At 34.3% G+C, this 13063-nt stretch overlaps 1 protein-coding gene across 1 annotated transcript in view; it reads right to left on the reverse strand.

Annotated features, from left to right (window-relative positions):
- Positions 1 to 13063, reverse strand: part of CTTNBP2 (cortactin binding protein 2) — a 73508-nt gene that overhangs the window by 25206 nt on the left and 35239 nt on the right. The window contains 4 exon segments of the mRNA XM_053978318.1: positions 1201 to 1455; positions 2504 to 2654; positions 5204 to 5303; positions 10773 to 10976. Coding sequence (XP_053834293.1) covers positions 1201 to 1455; positions 2504 to 2654; positions 5204 to 5303; positions 10773 to 10976 — 710 coding nt within the window.

The raw sequence follows: 13063 nt of genomic DNA on the forward strand, positions 1-13063 counted from the left end.
CAAACCCTAGAGTTATTCATGAAAAACATACATGAAGACTTCCAATGTCACAACTTTCAGAGATCATTAGTCAAAGCAGTTTTAGACAGTAAATGAAACCTAAATTCAAAGTTCCTGAGGATTATATTATTGCAGAAAGAGCCAACATAGTGCACATTATTTAGGTATTTGCAGATTATAGCAATACCTTAAACTCCATCTAAATTCGCATGAGTGGAAACTGGAATGAGAATCTGCATCTGCCTAACAGACACTGGTAATAGAACACTGACTAGTTGCAATGCAAAATGCTGAGTAAGCAGTGGCTGTCCCTAAAAAAACCCTATAACTTAAACTGAATCTTAAATCTGTCTCTATTTTGAACGTATCTATTTTGAACTGAAATTTATCAGGAAAAAAAGCAAACATAATGACAGGTATTGAACTAAGCATGTAAACATGCTGATTTTTGAAGTCTTGGACTGCATTTTCTTAAAATTCACTCTTCTGTGTTTAGCACCCTCTATTTTCTTCCTGGGTAAAAATTTTACAGTGAGATCTGACTGACAGCTACCATATAAAAAGAAATCCTTTAAACGGTCAGTGTTGTAAGTGTATAGCTTCTGATGTCAAGAACTGATATTAAATTTCCAGAAATCCTCCTGTTTGTCATCAGTAGGACCTGTCAGGTCATGCTCCATGTCATCAGTTATTCCAACCTCACAAAAACATTTCATTGACTCCTAAAAAGGCTGCCCAAAATAATAAATTAAACAATGTATGTCTGCACAAATCTGGTTCTCAAATTTCTTTTTCTCCCCTCCTTCACAGAAGAAAAATTGTTCCTAATGAAATCATTCCTACATGTAACTCAAAATTATGTCCATCTAGTATCTATAAGCACATGACATCCAATGAATTGGCATTCAGGGTGGGATTCATCTCACCTTAACTTTGAAAATCTCAAGTAATGATGTTTCCTCTTTTTACTAATGTCCCATAAGAGGCAGACATTTAACTATGATAATTCACTCAATTTGACACCTGGATTCTGGCACAAATTGTCCGCTGGAGGTCTATCTCTGTCTCTGTTAAACCAAGTAGGCCTATACAGTAGATAAGAGACTTGACATCTAAGTTATAATTCTTCAAAGATAAAAGAAAAGGATTTATTTTGCCTAAATTCTATCAGGTTTCTGTAACTTGTTCCCATGGGCTAACCTTAAAGCCTTTTGATGCTGCGATATGGGCAGCAGTCCAACCCTCTTTGTCAGCATGGTTGATGAGATCTGCAGAAACAACAGACTTTACTCTACTGTTATAGTCATCTTCTCTCTTCTCCAAATCAAAGTAGTCTAATTGAGGCTCTGCATCCATTAAACAGTTCCCATTGTTCGGCTCTCCATAGTACATAAGGAGCTTGAGACTTTCAACATTACCAGAATCCACTGCTGCGTGAATTGGTGACCAGCCATCCTAAAAAAGAAACCATGATCAAAAAGCACACTGCCACCAAACACATAGAAAATTGTTTGCAGACTTATATCAGCAAAGAATGTGAATGGAAGGCTCTGTCTGGAAATTAAGAAGACAAGCAAGAGTAATATAATAATCCTCTGGGAAAACACAGTTGCTTGTATGTGTTTTGGGTAGAAGAGAAGGAAGAAAATGTAGAAGCAAAGGACAATCTCCAAGGACAATCCAACAGATAAAATCTTCAAAATTTTTAGAACAGTCTAAGTGATACAGGGCTTACATGCTGTTAGTAAACTGCTTCCTTCCTGTGCATCAAACAAAAATGATTCCAACTATCAATATTGTTTCATGTTGCATTAATCCATTTATTAGTCAGTTTCACAGTTTTGACATCACAACTTTCTCTCATTCCAAGTCAAATATATTTACTTTCCAGTTGCAAAATAAATGAAAGATAAAAGATTTAGTGTAATAATTGCAGGAGGAGTAGAATGCTCTGTGAAGCTACTGCTCTTTGTGCTGTATTTTGGAAGAACCTATAACCCACATTTATTGTCATAAGAATCTGCTGACATCAGAGTCATAAAAAAATTTCAGAACAGCACCTGAAAAAATAAATTATGTAGGCACAGTCCTCCTTCCCTTTTCCTCTAGATATGACTTTTTTTGGCCCTATTCTGCCATTTGTGATATATAAGACTTTACAATACTGGCAAGAAAGTTTTGGGGTGCTGTCCCTTCAAGGACAACAATAAAACATCCTAACATAAAAAGTGGAAACATTTTAGAAATCTAGTGCTAGAGAAAAGCTGCAGCAAATTGCCAATGAAATCTGAATTATGTAAAATGGTATGAAAGTCACATCATTTAGGAGATTTTAGACAATATACAGTTTAAAAAAAAACAGAAAGTATGATGAAAATAACAAAATACTAATTTCAAATTTTATGGCTTATTCCAGCTTTAAAGAAAAGTTTAAGTAAATGTTTTAATGCCAATATTCAGTACTATACAAAGTATTGTAACTTTACAAACTGTTTTAACTTACACTGGTTTTTATTGTTCGATCCGCTCCACCTTCCAACAATAGTTTAATACAATCGTTATTTCCATTTTTACAGGCCAGGTACAAAGGTGTCTGTCCTCTTTCAGCAGCATGGTTAATATCAGCCTGACACATAATTAATAATTCTGCACATCTACAGCAAACAATAAAGCAATAAAATTGTCTTATGTTAGACACGCAATGCCTCTTTATTACTTCAGACATTTAAATATTTTAAATAAAGTATTGGTTTTACAGATACAGATCTACCTGTGATCAACCCATATACACAAGTATAAAATATAATTTTGTACATAGGTATAAAGACAGGCTACTTTAATTAAAACTACTGTAGATGCCTTTAAAAATTGTGAATGTAAACCACTCAATTTCACAAGACTGATAAAAACTTGATGACAGCTGCTTAAGAAAAACATGCAGCTGAGCAAAAAAAGAGGAACATTTCTGACTATTGATATTTAAAATAGAATTGAAAAGGGAAAAAATGAAACGAAGGACTAGCATTAGCTTTACCAGCAAAATGGACACTCATCCAGGAAAGTAACCTGGTGGGGGCAGCAAAACAGCTATGGCAGTACCTGGCAGTACATACCATTCAGATCCCTGAATGGGGACTACTCTGGAAGGATGGCTTGGGTGTATTGCTAGCAGCTACTGGGTTATGGAGGATGGAAGATTAGATGGAATGCAGAAGAACAATTCACGTGGGGCTGGGGCATTCAGATCCAAGTTCCTGTACTTTCTCACAACCCTGTAGCAGTAGGTCCATTTTTTTTCCCCATTTCTTGTGCCAGGGTTTCCCTTCCCCAAGGCTACCTTTCCCTTCCCCAACCTACATTTTCAACAACACTTAAGACCTTGCAAAAATCTTAATGCCAGTCAATTCACTCTACAGTTCAAACAAGAACTGTTAACAAAGATACGTTCCCAGCTCTCCAGCTCAATATTTATCAGTCCATAAAAATAGAAAGCATATCAACAATAAAGCCTCAAAGCAGTTAGTGCAATGCCAAATAACTACTGATTAGGAGACCATATTGTAACAAAATATACTGTGACAAAATATTTACATCAATGTAAGGTGTATATATAAGAATATAAGTATATAAGAAACTATATACTAAAAAAATCACAAGTGTATAAGAATACTATTTTTGATACATTTTTGTCCAGTCAGAAAATCAGTTAAGTTCAAGGTAAAATGCCCAATTTTAGAGAAGAGTAAAACACATAGCATTGATATGAATTACTTATCTACGCTTTCCAAAAATGCTCAACTGAACAGAAAAAAATACAAATAAAAATAATGTTCTGCCTTAACAAATGTTAGGCATACATCCTAACTGTACAGTCACAAAAAACATCTTAAGAAGGGCTCCATAGAGCAATTCAAGACTGAGTTTTAAGTCTGCTAGGTTAGAAATATCAGGTTTGATACTTTACATTGTATTTGGTGAATATCGAAAAGCTATATCGAGTTTCCATCTCAAGTTCGGGGTCATCCTTGCCTGGACCACATGGGAAATGATTCTGGAAGTTTCTCCTAAAACCAGTTTCTGATCTGGTGATATTACTGGACCAGCCTCAAAAACCTAGATTTTTTTTTTTCTGACTTTTTCTGACTTTTTCCTGACTTTTTCTGACTTTTCTTTCTGACTTTCTGACTCTCTAGAGTTAGAACAACAGTACTGTCTTGGCTCAGGAACAAGGTTAATGAAGATGTCACGGGGGACTGGTTAGCAAATCTATGACAGATATCTACTGTGCAACTGAGAGCAGTTTAGAGCTGTCATTAACCCCACATTAGGAGACAGACAATACTGTTGCCCCAAATTCCACCTATTACAGATTTTTTTTCTGTGCCTGTACTTTGAAGCGACAAACAAATCAAACAGCCTGAACCATTTGTGGTCTCTCTGGCATTTTTGGCTAGCTCTGTCATTCTATGTTCAATTTTACAATTCAGTTCATGTTCAGTATCTAAAAAAGTAAAAGCAAAAAATGTGTTTAGGGATATCATATTACATAAGTAAGTCTAAGGGAAAAAGAATTATAATGTCTGCAATACCACACACAACACAGCCGATGAGTGTGCAGAGTAGCAAAGTGTTGTGAGGGTAAGTCAGGGAAATAAATAGCTTTCTATTCAAATGAAGTGTTCAGATATTTATTTTAGTGAGAAAATATGAATATAATAAAACTTAAACCTTACAAAACCCTTGTTTTGTGGTGTAAGGTATTTGTTTCTATATCACTCAGGAGAAAACTCAGATGTTCATTTGCCTCTGAGTATGATATTCATAGTTTTCTATGCTTGAAAAAATATCAGTGCAAAAATAATTTCCTTCTCCCTTTCTCTGTTAATTCTATACTATGGCTGATAATTCAAAGAAAATTAAGAAATTCAGTGTTATGATGCCCATGTAGACCAGTACCACACTGTAATTGCTGAGAATACATGCTCAGCAACCTTAAGAGCTGAAATTGGAAACAAAACAATTAGAAAATATTAAAATCAGAATGGTATAAGAATATGAATTTAAGTAGATGTTTTCAATAAATTATAATTAAATACATTTATACATAAGAATGCAACAGTAATGTAATGAAAAAGTATATAATGTAAAGATAATATAAAATGGAGTAACAGCTGACAGGCAAAATCTTAAAGGCTTCACTTACTTGACATGTCCCTGAGCAACTGCTGAACACAAGGGTGTAAAGCCATTTTTATCAGCAGCGTCAACTTGTGCTTCTGCAGCCAGCAGCAATCTCACACAATCTATAAATGGAGCAGAACCATGGAATGAGTCAACAAGATCAAGTGGCAACAATCAGCCAGACTTTTGGACTACGCATCACACCTTAGGGGACTGAAAGAAAAGCTCAGGAAGCAGTTTGCAGGAGAGAGATGAGAATTGCCTCCCAGGGGCATCACCACCCTTTTGCAAAAAGGGCTTGTGTTGGGTTCTGCTGGGATTCAAATAGATGCCCACTGAAGGCAACTCCCACAGTATTAGCTATTTTACCTCCCAAGTGGGGAATCTGACTTATCCAGGAGTCCCTAAAGGCACCACTGCCTACTGGCAGTCATGACAAATATGACAGCCACAGGGGAGATGTTCACAAGCCACACAGACCTCAAGCAACACACTGGCCGGTTTTATTTTAGGGCACTGACTTGTGATTGCAATGACAAATAAAATAAGCTGAAAAACTGAAATCTCCCCAAACCATTCCCATTCATATATTTCCAAAACCACATGCTAAAAATAGTACCAGCCTGATTCCATCATCCCTACAGCTAATTTAAGATAATTAATTACATAGTAATTAGACTGCTTTTCATCCACAAATTGGAATATCATTTGATGCAATTAACTTTGAAGAAAACAGTTGATCTGTTCCTCATTCTTGAAACTGGCTCCAGACCAAAATAAAACAAGTCTTTTGTAATTGAAACTACTACTTGGAAAATAAGCTCAGCTACAACACCAATTACAAACTCCTGACCTGATTTCTAAGCAAGCTTAATGCATGCTGTTTGAGCACTCAGTAAAATCCCAAAGCCAAGTTTTCTTAGTGAAGTTTAACTCTAGATATCAGAATCAAACACATATTAAGAACAACTTGGATATCAGAAAAATATATTAAGAACTAGTTAGAAATCTGTCTAGCCTATACCATTCTTCTATGTATTCACTCCCGTTACAATTTTTTCAAATACTTATACAGATGTTGTAGAGTTGATTGAATAAATAATTTAACATTAAGAAATAACATTTTAAAGCACTCTAAGTTATTATTTCATAGATTTGGATTCTTTAATTTTGAAGTAAGTAACCTGATGAGAAATTATTTTTTGTTGTTGTAAAGTTGGTTGTCATGGTAAATTACCAGGACTTGACCTGTAATTTATTTTAAGTTATAAAGACCCTCTCTGTTAACTAATTTACCACATCCTTCCAATTGTAAGATAGCACCACTTAAAATAAAATTATATTTTCATTCACTTTTTAACACAAAAATACTCTGCTAAGAATAACTTTTTTTTTTCTTCTTTCCATGGTCAATCCTGGTCCTATATTAAATTATTAACTTGAAAATACAGATTCCTGCTTGACATCCTAAAATACTTTTAAAGTTTATAAGGGATGTTGTAAGTTTTAAAGTTTATAAGGGATGTTGTAAGTTTCAAGTATTTGGCTAGAATACTCTGCTGTTTATTCATAAAGCATATGTTAGCCATGCAAAAGTCATGAACACACAGAACTGTCTAGAAAGGCATGGTTAATTGACACTTACTGACTGGCAGATCATTCAGGTGGCAGGTTATGTCTGTATAACTGCTGTTTCTGATACAGCTTATCTCTATGAAAATACTGCTTCTGAAAACAGCTTTTTATTCTTAGGGATAAGCGTGACCATGAGGAAATACAGCTACTTGCATAAGGCAAAACATGTGAGCTAGTAAGCTCTACATGACCTGTTCTGGTGGCATAGAAAGTAAAAGAGCAATTATCTTCAAGATGCCTGGGTCTTCTGGATGGAATTTTTACTGGGATTTAGAGAAGGGTAATTTGGCTCAGTCCAGGCTCATTCACTCTGGTTCACTCTGGTCTGCCATAAAAGTAATAAGCAGTGGGAAGTACTGGTGGAAGGGCAGGCACTAGACAGACATCGGTGCCACTAAGTTAAAAGTCTTGGTCACAGCAAAAGCAAAACATTGAAGCAAATTAAGATAAACACCTGGAGATTTTACTGCTCTCCACCACAGCTGGGTAGTTAGTTCTTCCAGAGTGATGGCAAACATCATGCAGATACATCCGTGGCTTGACAAAGCTGACTCCACGTAGCTGTATGTCTCTGCACCTCACTCCTTTCTACTTCCCACACCATTCCAGGTTTTTTCTATCAATCAGGGTGCCACAGCCTCCAAATACTCAGGATAGAAGAGAATCAATTACACCGTAAATGCATATGATTAGCACATAGCTGAGTCCAAAGGATATTATTTTCTCCACATCTCTCAGGTTCAGGAACTCCTATTGTTTCATTCTGTCCTTCTCCACCTCTTTGTGGTGGAGAATGGTCATGATTTGCAACATCATACAGCTGTACAGATCTATTAGCTAAGAGAACTACTGTTATTAAGTGCACAATAGACCTGAAGCAGTTCTTTCTCTGCTAATGGTAAAACCAAGACAGACTGATAAGACAACCTGTTCAGCTATCCCAATCTAGTGGTTAAATGATGAAATTAACAGTTTCCTCATGTCCATTCAAATACAAAGAAAGTGTGTATTTTTAGGGTGTATTTCTCTCTCTCAGACCTACAGAATTAGGGACAGTGTGTGCTGGAAACAAAGCTTCTGCTATTAACTTCATGTGCTGGAAAAACCCTCTGCTGCAGCTCTTAAAAGGCAACTGTTTCCAAATAGGAAAGCTATGCATTTTGCAATTAGGATAGATTAGGACAGAATATTTCAGTGCTCTTCTCTTGTGTAACTCAATTTTTTCTAGAGAATGGGCTGCGATCATATAACAGCTGCAGCCATCATGCTGGTTACAATGTGCTCTACCACGCTCTAGTTATCTACACATCTTAAATACTGTATTTCTTCACTGAAAATGTGTGGGGATCATTCAGTTTTCACTCTTCCCAGAATATCCAAAACATGGTTTTTCTGAAGGGAGGTAATCGTTATGCTTGCTTTTATCAGTTCTAAAGATACTCTTCTCGTGAAATCTTCTCCAGGAGAAACAGGAAAATCTGGTTAGTTGACTTAGAAATCTCAAAATCCATTTAGTCACTAAATCCATGTTAAAAATATTCTCAATAAATTAAATCATGGTGTGATCACCCACCAGTGTAGGTTTGTGTTAAGTCTTATGGTTAGACTGAATGATCTTAAGGGTCTTTTCCAATCTAAGTGACTGTATGATTCTATGGGAAAAAAAACCCCAAACCAACAGAAACTTACCATTGACAACACAACACATTTAAAAATATGAACAATAACTTATTTTATCCTTAAAATGACAGCAGTATCATTTCTTTCCACCTGGCTAGTTAAGAAGAGGTATTAGAAAGGACTTTTAAAAAGATTTATTTTTATATATCCATTCTTAAGCCTATATAATTTAACTAAACTTGTTTTTTAAAGTCTCCACTTTGAATTGCTACATATATCTATTTGAGAACAAACTACAAGTAATAAAAAAGGGTTATATATATATATATATTATATATATATATTATATAATAAAATTAAGCACAAAAATATTTCTCCAAAAATTTTATAGATCTATACCTTTCAATTTTCATATAATTTATTAAGGAGACATCAACACTGCTGTTGTGTGATTCTCTCATTCAGAGTTCATACAATCCATTTAGTTGCTGAAATGTGATGATTTGTGCAACCAAGTGTTTTTCACAACCTGTCAACTATAAATAGAAGAGCAACACTATAACCTCTGTAATACAGTTTTTATCTCAAAAAATAAAACATACTGAACAATTACAGGGTGCATATGCATATGTTTGTTTTTATTATTGTGTTTGCACAATTTTGTCAAGTGTCTTTCTTTGAAATTTTGACAATAAAACGAGGAACCAAATTGCCTTTGCTGTCAGTAGGAGCTGCTCAGTAACTGAAAATCATTTGCTTTGATGCAATTTTAGAATACAAAATGAATAAATAAGAATTGGGTCAATTATGGTCCCCCACAAATATTAGCAATGATAACTGCAGCATATAAGCCTAGAACAATAGACCAAACATCCATTTAGTGAGGGGAGAATAATAAATCCACACATTATAACTAACTTGGATTCTTATACTGCAGATAAGTTCAAAAAAGGAAAAAATCACCAAAGGAAAAAAAAAAGGACCTTTTCACTATTTTAAAGGTTTTGGCAACAGGAAAGAAACTTAGTGAAAAGGACCAGATGTTTCTGCAAAAAAAAAACCAAAAAAAACCCAAAAAACCAAAAACCCATAGCCCCTAGGAAGCAAAGACAAAATATACCATTTTGAGCAAAATGAAGATTCCTCCTTCCCTATGCCTGGTAGCAAATTAACTCTGAACATGTGAGAAAAATGTACACTATCTGCTTAGCTGCAGATTTTGTAACTTAATCCTAACTTTAGTTTTATTTTTAAAATATTTGAAAAGAATTATGAAATAGCCTATGTACTATCTGGAACACTGGATCAGAGGTTTGTAATTGTGTCACTAATAAATATTTCATTAAATAAAACCAAAAAGTACTCTTGAAAGCAGTGGCTTTAATGGGACTATGTTCCACGTTCTACTCTGAAATAAAATTTTGGCTTTACTAAAAATTAATGGAATATTTGCCATTGGTATTGCTGGATTTCATCTTTAGTGTCCAAAACAGCATAATGATACCACCTGCAATATAAGAATCTGGAGGTTTTTATGTAGGTAGAAAAAGCTATAGTAATGCACACTGGGCTTTTAAGACAAACTGCTGTTTGAGAGCCTTGTGTTAAAAGTCTGGAAATTATTGCTAGGAGTTTGTATCCATGAAGCTTCTATCTGTTAGTAACATACTTGCTGCATTCCATAAATGTATTCATAAAATATGAAGACTGACCATTGAAAGGATCAGAAATGCTACTTCCTCAATACAGAGGAGGGTTGGGATCATGGGGAAAGAAAAAAAACCTTTTAATTTTCTCAGGAGAGCCTAGGTAACAAATGAAGGCTATTTCATTCAGTTAAAAAATAAAGACAGTTCATTTTATTTCCCAAATAACACACTATTCTGACACTATCTTCCATAATTTTCATTGCTGCTGCAGAAGATCAAAACCCTGATGACCACCTATTCTTTGCTGCTCACTCCCTGTAAAGTTCTTTCTTTCAAGCTCCTATTATTACAAAAGATCTTTAGTGTTTCACAGAATATGGGGTCATAATATCTGGTAGCTTTTATATGAAGGGAGTGGAGAATTAGAATGGATGTTCCTGCAGAACGCTACCAATTTTTTGTGTTTAAACTGCTTTCTGAGTTCCAAAATTCAGCTTCAAGAAGCATTGCTTATATATGCTACATGTATCATGCTACAGCATGATTTTGGACATATAATCAATATATCCCACTTTCAATTTCACATTTTTAAGAAGAATGCATTTGACTTAATTGAATATTAAAAACTTATGAAGTAAGCTTTCACTAGTTTACATGGATGCCATACTAGATTTTAGTATCATTTACCTGTATGTCCATTCGTAGCAGCAGAATACAAGGCAGAATAGCCATCTTCACAAGAGTAATTAATGTCCAGTCCTTCTTCATTAAGCAGCATTGATAATAAAGTGACATTTCCCTGGGCAGCAGCTTGGTGAAGAAGGGTGGGCCTGCCACCCAGGGGGACAGGACCACCACTTGTTAACAAAGGGGTTAGGGAGGAAGACCAGCCTGTGAGTTAAAGCAACAGAAGTTAAAGACACATAAATAAGCCCTGCATTTTCTGTGTTCTTTTAAATACTAAAATGTATTTTCAAAATTACTGCATTTGTTAGTTTAGCAAAAGTTTTGTGATGGTGCTTTGTCTACATATTAAGAAGGTATTCTGAAGAACAAAAACTGCATTGAGGGGTAACACTTGTTAAGGCAAATGAACAGGACCTTCCTACAAAAGATCAATGTGAAACTTGTGAATGGTAGTAGCATCCGGATGTCTCAAAAACATTTATATTATCAAAGCTAACAGAAGTTTTAGATTTGTTTTAATTTATTTGCAATATGCTAGGAAGATTATTTTAATTATCTATAGAAAAATTTTCAAAACTAAGTACTTATCTTCATATGTAATTTTATCCTCCTTAGTGCAAACTTTAGTATTTATATATTTAGTATTTATATAACTCATATGTATTTATAAAGATAAATTGCATAGAGAGCCCTTAAGGTGCCTTTCAATAAGTTTGAAGAAACATGTAGAAATCTTTTACATAAATAATACAGAAAAGATATATTTACTATTAAACTCTCCATTAAGATAATGTTCCTTTTATTCAATGATACTTAAAGAATATATCATAAAATGTTCCAGTGGGAATGAGTAACAGGTTATACAAAATTCATGTATGAAAGCTTTCAAGTCACTCCATTAACAAAGAATATTCAATCCAAAACTCTGAAAGCTTAGGAGTTGTGGTTAAATGTTCTTCTGACTACTTATCAGCTTTAGTAGGGAATTTGCTAAGAATATGAAGTTTGCTGCATAAAGCATGGAATATTTTGTTCATCCTTCCTTGAGCAAAGACTGCAAGAGAAAAGAGGAGAAAGGCTGGGTTGTTTTGGTTTTTTTTTTAATATTTTCACTATTACCTTTAGAAAATACACATTGTATTTATCTCTTGAATAAATAACTTTGTCTTTTGTGTCCACAAATCAGCTACTACATGAGGCTGAAATTTGATGGAAAGCAAGTTAAGGCAGCTTTTAATGCAGTTTTGCAATGCCTGAGTCTGAAGAAGAGCTGCAGGGCATTAGCTTCAGTTCCATTCAAGCTGGTAAGTGCTATCCAATATCTTGAACTAGAAAAAGTATGTGGTAGTAGCAGTACTATGCTGGGATGGTCTGATCCACATTTTGGAAAACAAAATGAAATACAGAAATTTCCAACAGAATTCTACAGAAACAATAGACTGGGCACCTTGTAAGATCTTGATACATTTTAATTAACATCAAGACTTACACAAGAATTCATCATCTGAGCAACACCAATGAAGAATACATTGTTTGATTCTAGTTAAAAAAACTCCAAAACAACAAAAAATGCCTGGAGTATTTTAGTATTTGTTTCTAGAGTAAGCTAAATTTGTCAATTTAAATTAAGTTTACTCGTGAAATATCTAAAGGAAACATCTTTTTAGTATTTTCCCAATATGACTAGCTTATTACTATTTTTTTCATATTCACTGTAAGAAGTCATCACTGCAGCTATGAAGTTACCTTATAAATCCAAATTTAAACCAAAAATAAATTGTAATATTAACTCCATACATCTTATAGCTTCAATTCTGAAGCTACCTTCTGACTATTAATACTCTTAGTAATGCTTATTTCTCCAATACTTTTAATCAGAGGATTTTGAGGGCTTCTGAAGTTTATTAAAAAAACAATAAGCAACAAAGTAAACTGTATCCTTTAAGTGGCAAAAAAGATATTATCTTCAACTTCCACCATTTGAGAATAGTTAACTCTTACAAAATTCCCTAAGGTTCAAAGAAAAACTTGCAGTATTCCTTTCCATTGTGAAAGTGGTTTTATTTTTCCAGCCTTTTATTATTCTTTGAAACTAACTGTGCTGCAGCTGTTGCTATACATATATTCGTGTTTTTAAAATGGTACTTGTGTAGTTTTTACTGTCTTTGTGGTAGTTAATTGATAGTTGATATTGCCAAGGTGGCACTACTGTTACTAAAATTTTTTATCCAAGTAACACTGGAATGTTGGTAATATGAATAGTATTTTGGGTTTCCTTTCCTTTAAAAAAA

The sequence above is a fragment of the Vidua macroura genome, chromosome 5, assembly GCF_024509145.1.
Source record: "Vidua macroura isolate BioBank_ID:100142 chromosome 5, ASM2450914v1, whole genome shotgun sequence".
Lineage (NCBI taxonomy): Eukaryota > Metazoa > Chordata > Aves > Passeriformes > Viduidae > Vidua > Vidua macroura.